General features: G+C 43.0%; 1 protein-coding gene across 1 annotated transcript in view; it reads right to left on the reverse strand.

The window, feature by feature from the left end:
- Nucleotides 1–58: 58 nt before the first annotated feature.
- The window catches only part of obscna (obscurin, cytoskeletal calmodulin and titin-interacting RhoGEF a), a 37322-nt gene continuing 17290 nt past the window's right edge, over nt 59–20090 (reverse strand). Inside the window, exons 38-81 of the mRNA XM_037114925.1 lie at nt 19735–20001; nt 19250–19516; nt 18733–18999; nt 16422–18653; nt 16251–16323; nt 16053–16147; nt 15646–15758; nt 15330–15530; nt 15157–15239; nt 14793–14966; nt 14472–14631; nt 14234–14335; nt 13912–14076; nt 13570–13728; nt 13267–13444; nt 12938–13051; nt 12623–12790; nt 12067–12169; nt 11844–11973; nt 11642–11747; nt 9331–9439; nt 9052–9185; nt 8854–8966; nt 8400–8568; nt 8185–8272; nt 7894–8094; nt 7722–7782; nt 7558–7635; nt 7294–7466; nt 7050–7076; nt 6797–6949; nt 6397–6442; nt 6242–6319; nt 4343–6062; nt 4130–4258; nt 3894–4016; nt 3367–3534; nt 3099–3204; nt 2726–2965; nt 1728–1951; nt 1601–1615; nt 1274–1370; nt 912–1061; nt 59–803 (exon numbers count right to left, since the gene is read on the reverse strand). Of these exons, the coding sequence (XP_036970820.1) occupies nt 623–803; nt 912–1061; nt 1274–1370; nt 1601–1615; nt 1728–1951; nt 2726–2965; nt 3099–3204; nt 3367–3534; nt 3894–4016; nt 4130–4258; nt 4343–6062; nt 6242–6319; nt 6397–6442; nt 6797–6949; nt 7050–7076; nt 7294–7466; nt 7558–7635; nt 7722–7782; nt 7894–8094; nt 8185–8272; nt 8400–8568; nt 8854–8966; nt 9052–9185; nt 9331–9439; nt 11642–11747; nt 11844–11973; nt 12067–12169; nt 12623–12790; nt 12938–13051; nt 13267–13444; nt 13570–13728; nt 13912–14076; nt 14234–14335; nt 14472–14631; nt 14793–14966; nt 15157–15239; nt 15330–15530; nt 15646–15758; nt 16053–16147; nt 16251–16323; nt 16422–18653; nt 18733–18999; nt 19250–19516; nt 19735–20001 (9740 nt within the window). The 3' untranslated portion in view covers nt 59–622. The remainder of the gene's footprint in view (nt 804–911; nt 1062–1273; nt 1371–1600; nt 1616–1727; nt 1952–2725; nt 2966–3098; nt 3205–3366; nt 3535–3893; nt 4017–4129; nt 4259–4342; nt 6063–6241; nt 6320–6396; nt 6443–6796; nt 6950–7049; nt 7077–7293; nt 7467–7557; nt 7636–7721; nt 7783–7893; nt 8095–8184; nt 8273–8399; nt 8569–8853; nt 8967–9051; nt 9186–9330; nt 9440–11641; nt 11748–11843; nt 11974–12066; nt 12170–12622; nt 12791–12937; nt 13052–13266; nt 13445–13569; nt 13729–13911; nt 14077–14233; nt 14336–14471; nt 14632–14792; nt 14967–15156; nt 15240–15329; nt 15531–15645; nt 15759–16052; nt 16148–16250; nt 16324–16421; nt 18654–18732; nt 19000–19249; nt 19517–19734; nt 20002–20090) is intronic.

Here is a 20090-nt window from a genome sequence, read left to right on the forward strand (position 1 = left end):
GCTCAACATGTGTGTGTTTACAAATGAGACTGAATAAAGAATGTGACGACAACAACTAACCACTTTTGTGTCTTTTAATTAATCTTTTGTTCATTAATTCACAATATTTAAGCATCATGAAATTCAGAAGCGTCCAATAAAGCCTACAGATCTAATGGATTTCCCATTTATACATTGTGACTTTCAGGCAGAATGTGTACATTTCTAAATAAAATATATCACTCAGAAAATATATCTGCTTTCTGTATGAAGTAGAACAGCAAAGAAAACATTTCTCACTTGAAGGCCAATCATTGTGCATCTGTATGATACCGAGAATTAAAGCAACAATCTCATGTTCACAACTCGTGCACTCGTTACTTAGACTAAACCTTATCCCTGATATGTTTCCATATGAACCAAAGCAAGCGCACTCAAATATACAAGTAAATGGATAAATAAGCAACAAAACCCTTTGGAAACTAATTAAGACGCATCACATTTTCAAAATCAGAACATACTAAAATGATTTTAAAAAGACCCAACCTGACTCCGCCGAGCCAGAGGAGAGACACACAGGAAACATTCAGCAGAAAACGAGATGTGTTGATTATAGAGTGAGAGAGAGACCCACAGAGTTGCCTTACTGGAAGAAGGGACCCTGAAGTTTGGTGCGGACTTGGTCGCGTTTCTCCTCCTTCTGCTTGAGGTAATCTTTGAGCTTGTCTGTGGAGAAACACACTTTGGAGTGCCGCCCTTTGTGCGGGGCTCGATGGGCGCGCAGCCAGGGGTTCTGGAGACACTCGGCTGCAGTGGGTCTCCCCCTATGTTCATGTCAGAATATACACATTTATGTTCCCAATTCACTATGACAACTTTTGTGAAAGAGGCATGCAAATGTATGTGCAGACATTTTAAAAAGAGTCACTCACCAGGATTTGTTGTTCAGGCTGCTCTTCATGAAGGTTAAGGCTCCCTCTGACAGACCGGGGTAACAGCGTCCAAACTGGATCTTCCCTTTCTTGATGTTTTTGTCTTGCTCCCAGCTGTGCTCTGCGTGGAACGGGCTGTCGGCGCTCAGCCTAGTGAAGAAAGGGAAAAAAAAAAACATACAATACACAAAAATACAAGCAGCATATCTTATATACATAATATGTATATATAAAACATATAAAATATAATATAAATATCACTTTTTTTGCATTTAAAGAAATAAGAGTTTCCTCCAGATGACATGGTTTGAAACATTCTTAAAACAAAAAGCTGTATACGAGTATTCCACCTGTGCACTTACATGATGAACAACAGAACTCCGATAGCCCAGACGTCGGTTTCAGGCCCGACACCTTGACCCTCCAGGATTTCAGGAGCTTTAGGAAGGACAATATAAACTGACAAAACAGACAAAAACAGGACATTGTTCTTAAAGAGTGGTGCTGTTACTGGAAGTGCCACATTCACTCACATGCTTCATTTTCTGAACTAAGAAAATGACTCAAACCAGAAAGAAATGAAAAAAGGATTAAAAGAAAGTGGACTTGGGTTTGTTAGGATATGGTAGGTAGGGTCAGCTGAGGTGGATGAAGTTAGGCTGATCGGTCCCTCCTTAAAGAACATGTACCTTTGCTGCAGCAGTCTGTTGAAGGCCATGACAATCAAAGGTTTAGTACATTAGAAAAAGCTACAACAATGTAAGCATTGCAATCTTTTAGCTTGCCTTTAAACCTGAGCAACAGACACATCAGTACCTTTGCTCTCTGACATGCCGTGGATGTGTTCGATGTTCAGAGGCTGACCAGGGGTGAAGGACTGAGCCGAGCCCAGGTCCACTATCTTCAGGTGGTTCCCATCATCCACCAGCATGTTGTCAGACTTCAGGTCCAGGTGGATGACCCGACGGCCGTGGAGGTAGTCGACTGCGCTGAGAATCTGGACGAGCAGGTCCGCGACATGAGCCTCTGTGTACAGATCTCTGACAGGGCACAGACACGGACACAGTATGTGAGAGCTGCTGCAGTATGTGAGGGACTTTTATTACCTATCATTTTAAATTTTGACAGATTTAAACTTTTACTGCTAATGTATATCAGTTCCAAATACCAGTCGCCTTGATTGCTAATAATAGTATGAATTACATCAAAATATTCCAGTGAACTGACATGAAATCATTCTCTGAAACACGAACATGAAGAAACTTTGAGAGCCGAAATTAGAGCAGCAATTTGCTTATTTTCATTTTATTGTTGTTCTTCTTCGACCAACTACAGCAGTGACAGTTCTCCCTGAATCATTTCCCCCATAGGCCCCTTAGGACAGAATAAGGAGTAGAGAACTATGGGAATATGGAGGCTTCCCACTGTAATAAGTGTGCCAGTGTGCCTTGATGAAATACTTTCGACCTGAAGTTGGCACTCGACTGTAGGACTGGTTCACCATGGTAATTAGGAAATCATCATTATCTTTGAATATATAGAGCACATTTCATAGTAAGATGGACACCTATTACGCTCTAATCAAAGAGTTTGATGGACAGACCCACCTACTTACTCACACTGACATCTGGTAGCGTGGCAAAAAAGATGACACATGCATAAAACAGAGAGGATCGATGGTTATAATAAACAGCTCTCTTAAAATATCACAGCACTTTTTTCAAAGTTGGATACTTATATATTAGATTTTGTCCATGTATAAACACACACCAACAATCTGGCCCTTGTTGTATGTTTCTTAAGCCTTTCTGTACCTCGCTGCCAGACTGTAGAGCAGCTCCTTGCCCGGACAAAGTTCCTCCACTAACACCAGGTAATGGGAGGTGATGAAGGCGGCGTGCAGCTGCACCAGGTGGGGGTGATGAAGCCTCTTCAGCAGCTGGTATTCTCTCAGCACCAGCAGTCTCTGCTCTGCCTTGTAAGGGCTGATCTTGGCAGCGAATACTTGGCTGGTTTCAGCGTCTCTGCACAGGTTTATTACGCTGAAACGGCCCCTGGGGAAACAGAAGATGAAGAGGTACAGAGAAAGGCTGTATGGCAAGCTGGTGCCTATGAGAAAGTGGGAGGAACAAGATGAAGACCCCAATTCTAATTATAAGAATTAGATCTTCTACTTCAAAATCCCACCTGTTGATCTCAGAGAGGAAATTGAAGTTCTTCTGTGTTGTCGGTCGTTCTGACCCAGTGACCTTCGACCCCAGTGCCTCAGTCTGGATGAGAGGAATGTGAGTATCTGCACACACAGAGTAAATACAGGTGAACATACTATAACCCTCCGTCTTGTAGTTGTCTGTACATTGGTCAGTTGATGTGTATATGACTACTTTACATCTGTAAATCAAGATCACACATGTGCAACAGCATGAAACATCATGTTTGAGGTCACTGGTCTTGCCTTCAGGATGAGTCGCCATAACAACAGGTGCTGAAGCATCACTGAAGGGTCCTGCTCCCTTCTTGGTGATGCAGCCCACCCTGAACACATACGAAGCTCCTCTGGGCAAATCCTTCACCACATAGCAGCTATCTGTCACCTCCTCTGACAGGACTGTCCATCCCCCACCTGAGGAAGACCACAATACTTTGAGTCTTACAGTGAAATCGAGAGACTGCAGTAGATTCGAGCCTGACTCAAAAAGTATTCAGTGCATCATTTCTACTGCAAAGCACTACCCTTGCCTGATGAGATATACTTTGATATTTGCAGCTGAGAGATGTAAATTTAAAAAATGCCTGTTTTTTAAAAAAAATGAGCTGAATTCAAAAATATATGTTCATCATGCAAATACATGACAAATACATGCAAATACATCTTATATTTCAGTTAGAGAAAAACATAAAGAACAAATCCGATTTGTTAGATTTCCTGTTACCAAAAGCAAATTTAATGCCCATGCTGCTTTATCATCTCAGTGCACCCACCATCTGTACAGTACTGCACACAGTAGGTGACAGGGTCACCAGACTGGACTGGTCTCCAAACCAGCAGGACTCCACCTCCATCTAACTGGAGCACCTCGGCCTTGTTGGGACGTATGAGCAGATCTGAAAATGATAGAGTAGAATAAACACATACACAACCAGGTTTACAGCAAAAAGAATGTAGCAGGACTTCAGACAAGAAACAAATAACCAACAGAATGCAGCTTATTCGCTACCTTTTGTCTTTTTGAATGCAGGTATTTTAAAAGAAGGCAAGAGCTTTGAGGCCCTCTTTTTTGGACTCTCAGAGCCAGTGCTGCGTTCCCTTTCAGGTGTGGTGGGAGCTGATCCTTTCACTATTGGCCCTGTCATAAAAGACAACACCAAAAATTAAAAAAAAAACATTTGGATTGGACAAAATTACTGTCAAGCATACAGTGTAAACTCACCTCCTTTGCTCACATCCTCCTTACTTCTGGAAAACAGTTTGGTCAGGCTGGAGGCTGAAGCTCTCATCTTCTTCCTCAGAGACATGGTAGGAGTATCTGGCTTCATGATCTCTCCCAGTGTGGGTCCTAACTCTGTGTCCTCCAGGCTGGAGTATGAATGGCCAGTCCAGGACTGCCTGCGGAAGATCTTCAGCAGGCCCAGCTTTGGTGACTTCCCTGTGGTTGGCCGGGCTTCAAGGGCTGGAGCGGACGCATGCCTCTGGAGGCCGTGGCCCTCCTTCTTGTCCCTGGCCCTGGGAGGCCTCTCCGGAGCCTGGAGAGAAGAGAGACTGGGACTGGGGCTCGCTGTCAGTGGGGACCCCGGCTGAACTCTGCTGTTTGATGACAAGTTGGGGTTGGAGCGGGTGCGGTTTCGTGGCGGTGCCTGTGGAAACAAGCTTCTCGGTTTTACCTCTTGGAACGAGCACGGGGATGGCGAAATAAGAGGCTCTCCTGGATCATCATACCCGTCACTCTCTCCTGATCTGTATCTTCCTCTTGGGTGACCCTGATTTAGCTCGTCACAGGAGCCGAGTCTGCTTGAAGACTCAGAGCCACCATGCTCCAAAATAGACGACTCAGCCAGAGACCCCTGAGAGCCCACAAAGGTTTTGTCCTCTGTCTGCTCCTGTGGCCTCATTCTGTCTCCAGCCATGAAGCTTGAGGGAACAGACGATCCCCCCAGCATGTGAGTCCCCTGCACAGGAGCGACGGAGCCTCGCCTTCTTGTGGGTCGCTGAGGGCTCGGGATGGGCAACGACTTTCTCCCTGCCACTTCGTCATCTGTGAAATCTTCCTTCAGACTTTGAGAGCCTTCTTCTTCACCTGACTTTGTGCGTTTGGGTGAGCTAGGAGATCGACGAGAGTACTCATCCAGAGACCTGCTCCTCCTATGAGGAGGCATGTTGCCGTGAGCGAGGCCAACGCCACTGTCAAACGAACACGACTTCTGCATCGTGGGTTGTATGGATGCTCGTCTCTGGCCACGATTGGTTTCTGTCTCATCCTCCACATATTCAATAAGAGGCTCGTTGAGACGACCTGAAAAGCTTCTCCTGAGTGGTTTGCGGCCTCTTTCCTGCTTTTTGGCCTGGAATTTGTCCCGTAGTGTCATGTGCCTGGCAGACATTGGTGAAAGCTGATGGGAGGTGCTGTAGAAAGTGCTTCGGATGACGCTGCCTCGAGGGATTCGACCTCCGTCACTCCCTGAACCCTCGTCCCCATCAGAGAGGTAGAGAGAGTGACTGCTGTCCTTGCTTAACCTACGCTCCCTCTGGGGTGTCGATGCAACTGACGATGCAACGGACTGCCTGCTCATACTCCTCTCTAGCACGCTCCTCCTTCCTACCATCTCTCCATCCTCTTCCTCCCCTAATGTCACTTCCTCTTCCTCGTCTGCATCTAGGTGGAGTTTGGCAAAAGGCTCAGGGATCTGCGCTCTCTCCACCAAAGGATCATACTCCTCCTCTGTTTCTGCCTCCTCCTCAGTCTGGCTGCAGTGCTGGAAAAAATCCCAAGAGTCAGCTTCATCATACTCAGACGAGGAGCCGCTACTCAGGGAGGTGCTGCTGTGTTCCTGGGGCTCTCGAGGCACTGTCACTGCAGTGTCTCTGAGAGGAGCGTCCAGCAGCTCGGGGATGGGCCTCAACGTGAGAACTGACCCGATACTAGTCAAAGAACGCTGGAAGGATAAATAAACATACTGTTCATGATATGGATTTTCTTCAGAAAATCATCTGATGTTATATGGATTAAACTAAGGTAATCATATAAAACTTCAAGAAAGTCAACATTGCAAGAAACTAGGGAGTACTCGCTTTTCCTCCAGAAGCTATGCTTTAAATGAAGTACGTAACTCACCTGCCATTTCCTTTTAGAGATGAAGAATTTCAAGCTCTTTGTGTTGATTTCTTCAGTGTCTTCGCCTGCATGTTCGTCCTAAAAATCACCAAGATATGTGTGTTAAATTAGAGTTTTTGAAAACAAAACACCCACTGTGTTGTACTTCCTCTTACCTGGATCCACTCGTGGCTCAAGCACTCAAAGGCAGACGGACGCTTCCTGGGTAGAGTAAAATGGAAGCTGTCAGATGTATGCTATGTTGCACCTGGAACCAAACCTAATAGTGTTGTGCGAGTACTTGCACAGCCACAAGCCACGAGTCCTACATGATCTCACTTTTAATCAGAGTGGGTTCAAAATCAGGTAACAGCAGCTTTAACAGGAACACATACTGTTCATGTTTTAATATTTTGATTTGCATTGTTGGGTTATGTTTGTTTTGTGGAATCGACCATGGCATTGTCGATCATTTGTTACATGAAATGGGACAAAGTCTCTAAAATATCTTTGCAATTTTTGTGTGTGATTGGATTGATGTGGCGGTATATGTAACAACAAAAACAGATTCCCTACTCTGGATCTGGCTGAAGGAGCGCATGGAGAAAGTTCTGGGCCTCCGGACTCCTGCATGTGACATCAGGGGCGTCCCAGTTCAGGGTCCCCTCCCCCACCCTCAGCAGTGTGGCTCGGTCCGTCTCACCCACAAAAGGGCATCGGCACAACAGACTGTCAAGATAAAGCAGATGTGTCAGGAGTTGTATGCATAACTTTTTGCACAGTATATTAAAGATTCTAAAATTATAATCAAACATGCAGTGATACATACCATATATAGGCTATAACACCTACAGACCTGACAGAGAGAATAGGATATATTTATTAAATGTTGTCTGTTGCTCTATAATTTCTGATTGAACACACATAACTGAAAATCATGTTTAGCTCTTATTTAAATCTGTTTTGAATACATGAGAGTTGGATCTAGAGAATCAGAAAGAAATGTACACATGCAACAACATACTCAAAAGATATTTTCATATAGTCTCAGCCAGATTTGAACTGAAACTCACCAGATATCAGTGGCCACAGTGACTGGCTCCAGGTGAACAATCTCAGGAGCAACACACTCTGGTGTACCAATCATGCTGTACTGGTGTCTGGATGAGTCTATTTCTTGGCAGAAGCCAAAGTCACAGATTTTGATCTCATCTCTGGGCGGATACACCATGAGGATATTATCAGGCTGAAGGAAGCATAAATAAAAAATGGTTAAGAACTGCATAGAATATAATGATATAGTAAATAATGAAATGCTGATTGACCAAAAATCTCACTTTAATGTCTAGATGCAAAATGTTCATGCTGTGAATGTGACCGACTCCTTCAAGGATTTGCTGGATGTATGACTGGACCTGAAATAAAATGTAGAATAGTAATCGAGCAGATCCATGGAGAATACTTGGAAGGAAAGATAGTGTTGTAAGGAATAAGCTTGAACCTCTCTCTCTGTGACTGATCCTTTCAGTAATAAATGGTCCAGAAGTCCATGAGAACAGCACCTAAAAATGTTGTTAAAGAACCCTTAACTGGATACAAATCAGTCTCAACAAACTAAACCCACTGTGAGGTAAAAGGAGTGATCACATCGTAGCATTTAACAGGAAGGATACATTTCTGTGATTAGCACCAGAGTGCGTCTGGTGCAAAAGAAGTCCAGCAGACAGGCCACTCTGGGGTGAGCCAGACGGGACAGCAGGTCCCTCTCCTGGAAGGCCCTGGTCCGAGTGCTGCTCCGCAGAGGCAGGAACTTGGCAGCAAACACTTCACCTGTCCTTCTGTGGACAACACGCTTCACTACCCCGAAGGTTCCCCTAAAAACAGAAAGCCTACGTTGATCATATCAAATCCATATCAAGGATCACAGGCAGATTGGACTCCAACAGTTTAAAGCACAGGTTCACCTTCCAATTTCCTCATGAACATCATAGACAGAGAACAATTTCCTTCTCTTTCCCAGCTCCACCTCTCTCTCCTGGCGCTCCAGCGGACCTACAGAGGAAGAAAAACAACTTTCACCTAAGATAGATTACCCTTTGGTGAAATTTTGCACATAGATCTTCAACTGATATCTATAGAACTGTAATAGTGATGTACAGCAGCACTGTTGCTGACTCACCTTCCTCCACTGTCAGCTGAGCCTGGCATGACGCATGCCCAGAGTCATTGTAGGCTAGGCAGGTGTACATGCCACTGTCCTCGCCCTCAGGACACACTATGGTCACTGAGCAGCGGGCACCATGCTGTACTATCTCCACGTTCTCATCGGCTGCCAGCTCCTCTCCATCCTTCGAACACAGAGGGAAGAATGAAGTCATAACAGGGACAAACTCTGGTCAAACTTCTGTCTCATGTTTAACCCTAAAAATCTTTTATGCTTCGTGCTTTCTCAGAGAAGGCAGCATTTGCATTTCTGAGACATCTATGGTTTCTATTTCAGTATGCTTCCTGGTTAAATGTAGGTGAAGGAAAACAGTTGACACAAAAGTAATATGTGCAGTAGGAATATGTGTGTATCTTTTTTCTTGTGATCAACCCTTTAAATGGGAACCACTCATTCATAACGCTCCTACCTTGTACCACTGTATTTTAGGAGTAGGTCGTCCTGTGATGATGGCAGTAAATGTAGCTGCCTGGCCCGGCTCTACACACAGGTCCTCAGTGGGTACCTGGATAGAGGGAGGAGCTGAAACGGAGATCAGCTCAGTTAGTATTCTCACAAAGTTTCATAGAAGTCATGCTCTTATGTTTTGGAAATAAAAAAAGAGTACCGTCTGTAATTTCCTGCATTGACTCTGAGATGTAGATCTCCTCCTCTTCATCCTCTGGGTAACACACAGGCTGCTGTAGCATCTGATCCATGGATGTGGAGGCGGGAACAGCCTGTTCAGTGGCACATTCAGTTCTGAAGATGATGATAAGAGGAAAGTAAAAGGTAAGTATCAAATAATACTGACCAATACAGGGAAGTAGTGTTTGTATCTATTCACAAAACTAAAATTTTAGATTTTTTTTACTCTTTTTCCAACGGTCATTGTTTCTAAACTTACTCTTCGGGGTGTCCAGGAGGGAAAAGCATCTTAGCAATAGAGGTGGGGCTGAAATCAGTCTGTAACCATTTCTTCACAAAGGCAGTGGACCAGCCCTCTGAGTCTGCATCTATGAAAACCAAAGAGCCACTCAGCAGGAGTTTATGGAGCAGAGACGAAAAATATATGTAATTTTTGGAATATATTCAGGGAAATTATCATTTTGCCACAAGTTTAATGAATCACTGGAAACGGAAAAGTGAAAAAGTACATTACCTGACATACCTGGTGCAGTAATAATGCAATCCTTACCTCGGCACTTGTGAGTTTAACCGCACTAACCCAACAGAGCAACAGGACATGGGCACATGCCCATTCCTGCTGCAGGGGTGTAAAGGGGACACCTGCCCAGCACATGACCATCTTGTGATCGTAGGAGTGAAGAGTTAGCTGGGCGGACATGCGTTGGCAGGAGGAAAGAGGGGAATGTGGAGTGGTTATTTGTTATCATGACAATGATGACTTACATGGAACGGTCCATGTGAGGTACTTCCTGCTGTAGGACTAGTAGAGGGAAGATGGAAAATCAAGTAGTATATGGACAATGGGTGAACAAACAAACATGGTGAACTGGTCTCAAAAATACAGTAAAGAAAATATATAAAATTGAGACAATTTATGGTTCATAGTAATATCAATATGCATGTTTAGTAGCTAGCCATACCAAATTGATTATAATTTTGACAAATTACATTTTTTAAATTTTTTTTTATTGATAGCACCATAAACAAATTGATTAAGATTATTAAAAAAACATAAAGAAAATTAATAAAAGCTAATGATTTTCTGAAAACTGGTTACACAGCAACATTTATTGACCTTGCCTATTACGTCGTTGTTAGAACTTAGAACTTTGGTAAACTCTTTTTTTGTTGCTTAATTAAGAATCATACATATTTTATTATACATTTATTAACAGTTAACAATGCTTTTTGTTGCAACCAGAGCTGACTTATGACTTATTAAGGTTAATAAACCCTCTATTATGCACCCATTAGCATTCATTAATTAACATCTATAGCAAAGACCAATATGTCTACATGTATGTCTATATGTATACATCTCATTATTTTACTGAATTTTACTAAATCCATTTGACTCTATTATACATATACTGCTCACCTTAAGTGATCATAACAGTGGCAAATAACAGATACTAGTGCAGCTGGAAAATTACTATATGACAGTAATAGCGGTAGTTAAATTTATGCTTTGAACCATCTGTGGAAAGTGGAAACATGATGAAAAACACAAAAACATTCCATACAATAAGTGTATCAATGTCTTTTCATGGGTGAAGATGCTGGGAGTGGACTATGGTGTCCATGTTGAATGGGGGCAACTAGATCCAGCTGGGTTATGGCAGTATATAGTAGTTTCTGTCAGTTACGAATGATGGTAAGATTGAGCTTAATTTTTCTTAAAATGGCTAAACAACACTCAAGACTCAAGACTCTCAAGATTATTAAACTCAGAAGTGAACATGCTTGAAACTCAACACTAGTCAGATGAGCAGATGAAGTGAGAGGTGAAATGTCTTCAAGACCAGAGAGCAAAAGTTATAATTGGTCATGTATAGGTATCCATGTCAGAGATGGTTAGGAATGGTTTAGGAATGGGTTTAATGGGTCTAAGGTCACTGTAGTGATGTGGGAAATGGGTTAGCCAGTGATATTTGCATTCAGCAAAGACACAAACTCTGCATATTTATAAAGCATGCATTGGTTAACACATGCTGCCTTTTAAGGCAGATCACTTATCTCAAATGGCAATATTAGAAATGGAAAAATGGTGCATGAAAGAAATGTATGGATCGGGTTTTGCTCATGCATGGCAACAAAGGGTACAGTTTATGTGCAAATGTGAATATTTTGGACATTCATGCATAGACAGCACTCCATGCCATAATCCCTGTGGATCTAGTGACAACTGGTAGTTGGAAATACATAGGATGTGAGTGTGTGTGAAATGGGAATAATGTGAGTAAAATCTCAAAATGGCATAACCTGGATAGAATGGATGGATGGTAGTCGCTGAAAGTAGAAATTGATGCAAAATGCTGCAGTTTTTTGTGAAGAGATGTCATATGATGTGATACTACAAGGGTGACGGGATCAGAAGTGAGGAGAAACTGGACAATGGCATGTGCTTCATCCCTTCTCAAACACAGCTCGACCAGTGAAAGTGTTGAGCGTCCGAATGAAAGAAACCCTCTTGTGGGTTTCCACCCTGTGTGGAGGATAATTACCTTGAGCGGGTCTGGCTGTCCTACCTTTAGGAGGTAAGTCCTGTGGTTGGTCGTTCTCAAATTCAGTCGGCGGTACATAAGCAGGGCACAGCCCGGCTCTGCACCTGACGCAGCCAAACTCATTCCAAAGCTAAACAAAACAAAACATCTGATGTAGTGTATCCTGCAGGAAAACCAATGATACTATCTTGAGGGATTGTAGACTTTACAAATATGTATTTTATACCTCACACTCATACTGTCCAATATCTGCCTCTGTTGCACTGATGACCGTTAGGCACAAGATCCCACTCCGAGCATCATTGAGGATGGAGTACTTCTGCTGATCTGTCAACTCTCTGCCATCTTTCAACCACCTGAAAAAGCCACAAACGTATGTGTCTGACACAAAATGACCAAAAAAATTACACAGCAATGACTATGGCTAAGGTTTTTCAGTGTTGTCATACCTGATTCGTGGTAAAGGCATAGTAAGTGTGGAGCAGCTGAACTGTATATCCTCGCCTTCCATCAGACAAGCACTCTCCAGCCGAGACACAAATCTGGGTGGGGCTGGAAAGAAGGTGAAATACATTAATGTGGCAATTGTGCCCCTAAAATTAGAAGTGTCAGTAAATAATAGTTTAGTATTCTAAGTCGCATTATTAGCCTTAGCAGTAATACTGTAGTAGATAACAGATTAATAGTAGATCCAACAAAATTAGCAGTCACAAAAGTAGCATGTAGCAGTTCCAACAGCATTAGTATTGACTGAAGTAACTGAAGTGGGCATATTGATAGTAGTATTATGAGTAACAATAACAGTATCAGATAACACAGTATCATCAGTACTTATAACAACAATAGTAGTTAGTGTGACAGCTCTAATCATATTGGTACCACTAGCATTAAACATTAAGAAGTAGAACTCGCAGGATTAGTAGAACTAACACTGTATAGTGGTGAAGCAGCAATTGTAAATGCTTTAATAATAGTAGCACTACAATAAGATGCATCCATACTCACCCTGCACCACAACCTTAGCCAGAGTAGCAGCACTGCCCATGGAGCTTTTAGCATAGCAGGCATACTGTCCAGAGTCCTGAGCAGTGAGGCTGTCGAGGATGAGGCTGCAGGTGCCTGAGCGGTCTGCTGTGATGATGTGACGGGGGTCATCCTCCAAAGGAAGGCCATCTAAGAGGTGGACATCAGATTTTAAATGTAAAACTGTTGTTGTAATCAAACCAGACCATGTACAGTATGCTTGCAAGGTGCAAAAACTCCAGTGGGTATTATGGGAACATGGACAGTATATGCATATTTGAATAAGATATATCCGACCTTTGAGCCAGCTGACCACTGGTTTTGGCGATCCTGTGACTTTACAGGTCAGTTTGATTGTCTGTCCTATCTTTGTTGTGAAGTCAGACAACAGTGACTCAAACACTGGTGGGCCTGTTAGTGGACACAAAAGCAATTGCACAATCACTCACCAAGCATTTTATAAAAGACATTAGCCATAAAAAAGGGTTTCAATAAACCTTTAGCCTCCGCCTGACAAAACAGCAAAACAATGTCATCCTTTAGCTGCCATTGCAATTTTAAGAAGAGAACATAATGACAGAAATTAGAACTAAAAAAATGTACCTCTTTTCCTGAAGGACACTTACTGTTTGTGGGCAGGCTGGAACGTTGCTGTAGCTCCTTCAAGTCCTTCAGCCAGGACAGCTTAACCAAGGAGGAGCGGCCCTGCAGTGTGTACCTCCTCAATGAGCCCCTGTGCTCATGCCACAATCCCCAAGACTTTTCATCTCCACCTAAAGTCTCCTTTATTTCCACATCATTCAGCTGGGTGGATTGAGAATGAAAAAGATGACATCAACTGTTGGAACAAGGAATTATCATCACATGTGGACAGGTGTGGTTTTAACCAGTTTGTTTTTCGGGCTTCTTCTGTCTAGAACAGATTTTACCTTCATTTTGTTCCTGAAGGTGTAGGTGTCACTGTTCATGCTGGTGTCTCTTTTCAGTTTACACAGCACAATACACTCCTTGAAGAGAAACACTTGTCTCTGGTGCCCTCTAGAGGATGTTTTAACTTCTGGGGTTTCTTCCCACACTGTGAAGACTCCCTGATGGGAAGAAGCGTGAGGAAGTGAGGATGATATAGTATGTCTTCTTGACAATTAAAATGATTAAATTCAGCTCAAATGAAACAAAAAAATCTTTCTATCAGCTTCTGTTCTCAAAAGTTTCACTAGCTGTGTCAGAAACTGAGCTATTTCGCAGTGGACGCGTCAGTCATCTGTAGTTACCTGTCGCACAGGCTCGCCCAGGGTGGTTAGAGGAGCTGGGTAGTTCTCGATGAGGGACACCTGGTGCAGGTTGTCAGACCTCCAGGGCAGGCAGGACATCATCGAGAACGCATCTTCCAAAAGACAGCAGCTTTGTCCACTTTTGGCTTTGTTCTTGATCAACTCCTGCATATAAAAGTTTAATTTACGTCACAGGCGTCACCTGACACACAACTGTGAACTAAGCTTAAATATCTAAGTGTGAATGTGAATCAAATATCTACTTTGCAAATACTGAAACTGCTCTGCAATATTCCTGTGTGACTGAGTGCTGTATGCTGACCTTCAGTAAAGCCTGGTAGGTCTGAATCCTCTCCACTGGTCGCTGGAGGAAAGTTAGGACATCCATGTCAGCAGCCTCAGGCGTACCAGATTCTGCTAACTCCTGAAATGTAATGCGCAACATATCAAAGAAATACAGCACATCAGATCAACGTAAGAATGTTGCTCTTCAGCAACTTAGTTCCCATAATCTTGATATAACATTCCCATGTTTAAATAAGAATAGAATTTGTGAGTACTTTGAAATACTGTTGGATAGCCTTGTCGGTGACACAGGCCTCTGCTTGTGCTTGTCCCACCATGTAGTGAAGATACTTCTCAAAGTCCTCAGTCTGTTTGATCAGATGCATGGCCACATCATCGTCTGTGGCACATTGTCTCAGACCAGGAAGGAGGGACCTGGGATTATTTCATAAGATACATTACATATTCAAATGTTATATAAGGCATTACTTGTGTATGTGTGTGTGTGTGTGTGTGTGTGTGTGTGTGTGTGTGTGTGTGTGTGTGTGTGTGTGTGTGTGTGTGTGTGTGTGTGTGTGTGTGTGTGTGTGAATTACCTCTCATGCAGAAACACAATGTCCTTGATATTCCTGAAAATGATCTCTTTCTGGTTGAGGATGTTAATAGGGACGTGGTGGCTGGAGTCCAGATGATTTAGCTGTTGAGATGAGAACATCTTCATCTCCTTTACAAATTCCTCTTCTCCATCAATCAGGCCTTGGATCAGTTGGCTTAAGTGAAAGGGGATGTAGCACAGATTGGAGGAGATGTAATTTGCTTTTTGTGATTAGAACAAGTAAAGTGTCCAAGAAACAACCAAGTAGTATAAATGTATATCATTATCCAAACACAAAATATTGATGCCCAGTGATGTTTGTCTCTGTTTATTTGACCTGACAGTATAAAATCTCAATGACAGACCTCAAAGCTCTTCTGTACTCTTCTCCTGTTGACCCGATTCCATCGAGATCCTCTTGAGGTGCTCTCAACTGCGGGAAGGTCTCCTGTTCAAAAGGTCACCATGTATCTATTATTAAAAGCTTTTTCATTTTTCATGTCATATGATTACTGACATCTGGATTTACGCATCCTACCTTCCTTTTCTTCTCCAGGTATGCCGGACACACCCATCCCTGTCGGGCGGGGTTGGTTTTAGTGGGTTTGGTCCTCACCAGCCATTTGTCAGGATGAACAGAATCTAGGACCTCCACAAACTGTCCCTCCTTCAGAACAAAACTGTCCTTATTTCCGCTGTCTGGACTGCAGTCAGCTCGAGCCACGTACATTTCAAAAATCTGAGGTAAAATAAAAAAAACACATATTGTAAGGCATATACAATCAATTTTAATACATGAAATAATTGCACAAATTATTTACAGAGTACAACACAAGTCTGTGAATACAGTGCACCTCTCGTCTGTCCTCTTCCCCTTCTGACTCTGATCCATAGACGGTACTTGTTAAGGGTGTGTGGGCACGGTGGTGTTTAGGAGATGGTGTCTTCAGTCTGCCTTCATGGGCTCCTACAAAGTAGAGAAGAAGAGAGCTAAATACTCCTGAGAGGAAACCTAATAGCACTATTCTCTTAGCTCTTAAAATCATCTGATTATTTGAATTATTCCATATTGTGTCAATAACCTTGTACACTCTTATATTCAACTCGTTTTGCTCAATGCTGTTTGTCTACCTTTTTTTGTAACTTTGCTGTAGAACTTGCTATAGAAACTGAGTTTTATTATTATCAATATTAAGAGGAAATAAAGGAGAAAAAGACAAAAAGTCCAAGAACCACAAAAAAAGCAATCAACATTGTTGACCTTTGACTGACAGAAGTTTCTTAGGAGGTTGTGGAGCAGTCATCTGTTCTTTGTCATCTTTTTGAGGAACTTGGTCAACTGCTTTTATCACTTCCCTGTAACAGTATTCATCAATATAAGTCTTTATAAGCACAGTCTGTAGAAATACGCAGATTAGCAATTCAAATTCAGATATGAAAAAAAAATCTTCTGTCTGACCTCGGTACAGCTGGGACAGTCTCAGCAGGTTCCAACATATCCGGAGCTGTGTCATAATCAGAGGGACTTGACACTGTTGAAAGCAGGGAGTCACATGCACGATACTGTGAATACAAGTCCAGGGAAAACAACATTTTTGTGATTATAGTTAGCGATCAACATGTTACTCACTGGAGCTGGCAATGAGCGAGGATCCTCTCCTCTCTTGCAGGATCATCTGAGCATCCTGCTGCTCCGTCAGGTTGTAGGCCTCCCACAGAGAGACCCTTACACTTTCCACATAGCTCGTAGCACCTGTAGTCGAGGTGGGTATCTGAGTTTGAGTCTCAGGCTTTTGTGGGGCGAGCTGTAGAGGAGTTATGGCTGCGAGGGGTGTGTGCACAGGTTTCTCAGCAACTGGAGCTGGCTTCTGAGGCTGTACCACTGTTACATTCCCGTTGTAGGAGGTCACACCAAACTTATTCACCACCTCACATGTATAGATTCCACTGTCACTGGTGGTCAGGTTTTTGATCACCAGTGTGCATACGCCATTCTCTGACGTCTTGATACGGCATCGATGGTCACTAGCTATTTGCTGGCCGTTTTTCAGCCAGCGCACTGTGCTGGGTTTTCCTTCTACGATACACACTAGAGTGACTGTGCCATGAAGATCTGCACTCTGGTTCTTAAACACCTCTTTAAAGACTGGCCGCATGTCTTTGCGGGTTTTGTAGCCTTTGAAGGCAGCCTGGATCTTGACAGCAGCCTCTTGCAGTTGTGGCTCATCCTCAATGTTGATTTCAATCTCTGGTGTAGCATCTTCTGGTGGCTGTGGCCCCTGGGGTACACTGATTGGGGGAAGAGAGGAGGGTTGGCCAGGTGGCTGGACATCGCTGTTGGTCCCTGGTATCTCAGTCAAAGCCTCTAAGAAAGTTTCATCTTCAGAAACGTAGAGGAGAGGAATGTCCTCTGTCATCTTTGCTTGTTGTCCTACCCCTCTTCTCACTGGCTCGACCACCACTTTAATTTCCTGGTCCATGTCAGGTTCTTTTCTCATGGGTTTTACCGATTGTCTGATTGGCTGTTTAGCATTTGCGTCCTTCTCTGCACCATTCACAGGTTGCTTAATTTTCCCATCTGTCTCAGTGTCTGTTGGAACTGACTGTTTCCTCTCAAATCTTGGTTTCTCTTCAACTTCAGTCTTCAAAGACCCTTTTGGCTGTTTGACTGTCTGATCATCTGTTGTTTTCATCACAACTCTGGTTACTTGTTGATCATCCTGATCTGTCTCTGTGTCCCTTGAATATTGTTTTTCCATTCCTCCCTTTGCCTTGCTCTTTGTCCTCATGGGCGGTTTCAGAGGGGTGACTTCAGCCTCGCTTTCTAAAGTCTTTTCTAGTTGTTTCGCTGACTGTTTGTCCTCTACTTGTGTCAGTGGCTTTTTCTCTCTGTCTGTGTCTGTGGACACTTTCACATTGTCTCTCTGCTTAAAGTCTTTTTCAGAATCATTCATAGGAGGCTTTAATGACTGAACAGTGATAACCTCAGTTTCCTTTGGTGCATATTTAACTGGCTCATTTCCTCCTGTTACCTTTCCTTTAGCTCTGACTGGTGGTTTAAAAGGTTCCTCTTTTGTTTTGTCTCCCTCTGCCTCCTTTACTATAGACTTTTCTTCTTGTTGTTTTATTGTTTCTTTTACAAGCCTTTCTCTGGGTTTCACAAGTTTTTCATCCTCGCTGTTCTTCACCAGGACCGGTCCAGGAAGGCTTTCCTCTCTCTCAACTTTACTTGTTTTCTCTGAAGGCTTCCCTGGTTGTTTTGACCTCTGTTCAACTTCATTTTCTTTATCAAGACTTATTAGTGGCTGTTTCTTTTGTTCAAACACAGTGTCTGCCAGAACCTTGTCTGAACGACTTACGTTATGGTCAACTTTGACTACTTTCTCTAACTTTCTTTCTGGTTGTCTTATCTCCACCAGACCTTCTTTCTCAGTTTGCAAAGACTTGGCTGGCTCTTTCCCCTCCCTCTCAACTGTATCTTTGTTTTCTAGTTTCACTGTCTGAACAACCTTCTTGGGCACCTCACTTTCTTTCTCCTTATGCCTCTCCAGTTGACTTACATTCTGTACAATGTCTGCTTTCTCTGTAGAACTTGGAGGTTGGATGCTCTTTTGTTCTTCATTATTCTCCCTCTGTATGGACTGTTTTAGGTCGAACAGTGACTCCATATCTTTTTCTGAATTTGTAATAGATGAAATAGATGCTTTCCTATGAGCTCTCTTTTTGGGCTCTGGAGGGACAGGTTTGGCCTCTGTGAGGACAGGCATCTCATTATCCGAAATTGATGTTTGTTTAGAAACTGCACCCTTCGTCCGAGGCAGAATCGTGGGAGGCTCTACCTTTGGTGGAGTTGCTTGTAGTGCTAAACAAAAGAAGGAAAAATATTTTGTTGACAAGTAATTTATGTGAACTTTGCCAGTTAGGCATCGAAATGTACAAACCTTTCACTGTCACAGTTCCTGTTGTCTCTGCATTTCCTGCCTGACAAGTGTAGTTTCCACTGTCCTCAGGTTTGAGCTCCTTGATGTGAAGTTGGAGGAGGCAGCCATCCTGCTTCATTTCATACTTCCTGCTGGATCTCAGTGGCAGCTTGTTCTTCTTCCACTGCACAGACACTCCAGATTTAGACAGCTCACAGGACAGAGAGGCTGAACCTCCCTCCTCAGCATTTACACTTTGTAGATCTTTGCTGAAGAATGGAGTGAGCTCTAGGTAGGTGGGACAAAGCAGATCAAAATATTGTTAGAGACAGTGCTGTTAAGGCACCAAAAAGGATAGGTTTTTGTGGTTTAATTTAGGTAAATGTGCATGATAGGTGAAGTCTGCTGCACTGGAACTTTCAAAAAGTTCCAGACAGTTCACACAACACTTGAAAACTTATAGCATACCTTTCTCTGACTGAAAATTTTAGAGATTATACAGTGTAGTTTTCCATGAATACACCATATATGCACACACCTTTTACTGTCACAGTTGCAGTGGTCTCTGCACCTCCTGCTTGACATGTGTAGCTTCCACTGTCCTCAGGTTTGAGCTCCTTGATGTGAAGTTGGAGGAGGCAGCCATCCTGCTTCATTTCATACTTCCTGCTGGATCTCAGTGGCAGCTTGTTCTTCTTCCATTGTACTGACACTCCAGGTTTAGACAGCTCACAGCATAGAGAGGCTGTATCTCCCTCCTCAGCCTTAATGTTCTGCAATTCTTCTTTGAAATATGGAGGGAGCTCTGGGTAGACGGGGCAGATCAGATCAAAATATTGCCAGAGACAGCACTGGATTAGACATGATAGGTGGAGTCTGCTACACCAGATCATTCAAAAGGTTCCAGACATTTCACACAATAACATTTACATATTTTTAAAATTAGAGTATACCTTTCTCAGACTGAAAATGTAAGAGATTATACAGTGTAGTTTTCCATGCATACACCACATGTGCACACACCTTTTACTGTCACAGTTGCAGTGGTCTCTGCACTTCCTGCTTGACATGTGTAGCTTCCACTGTCCTCAGGTTTGAGCTCCTTGATATGAAGCTGGAGGAAGCAGCCATCCTGCTTCACTTCATACTTCCTGTTGGCCCTCAGTGGCAGCTTGTTCTTCTTCCACTGCACTGACGCTGCAGGTTTAGACAGTTCACAGCTAAGACAGGCTGAACCTCCCTCCTCAACCTCCACACTTTTTAAGCTTTCTTTGAAGAATGGTGGGAGCTCTAGGAAAAGGGTGCGGATAAGAAAAACAATCATCTTCACTGTAATTGGAAAATGGTAAAAACTCAACCAAAAGAGGACACAATTGTAT

The sequence above is a fragment of the Acanthopagrus latus genome, chromosome 11 (assembly GCF_904848185.1).
Source record: "Acanthopagrus latus isolate v.2019 chromosome 11, fAcaLat1.1, whole genome shotgun sequence".
Lineage (NCBI taxonomy): Eukaryota > Metazoa > Chordata > Actinopteri > Spariformes > Sparidae > Acanthopagrus > Acanthopagrus latus.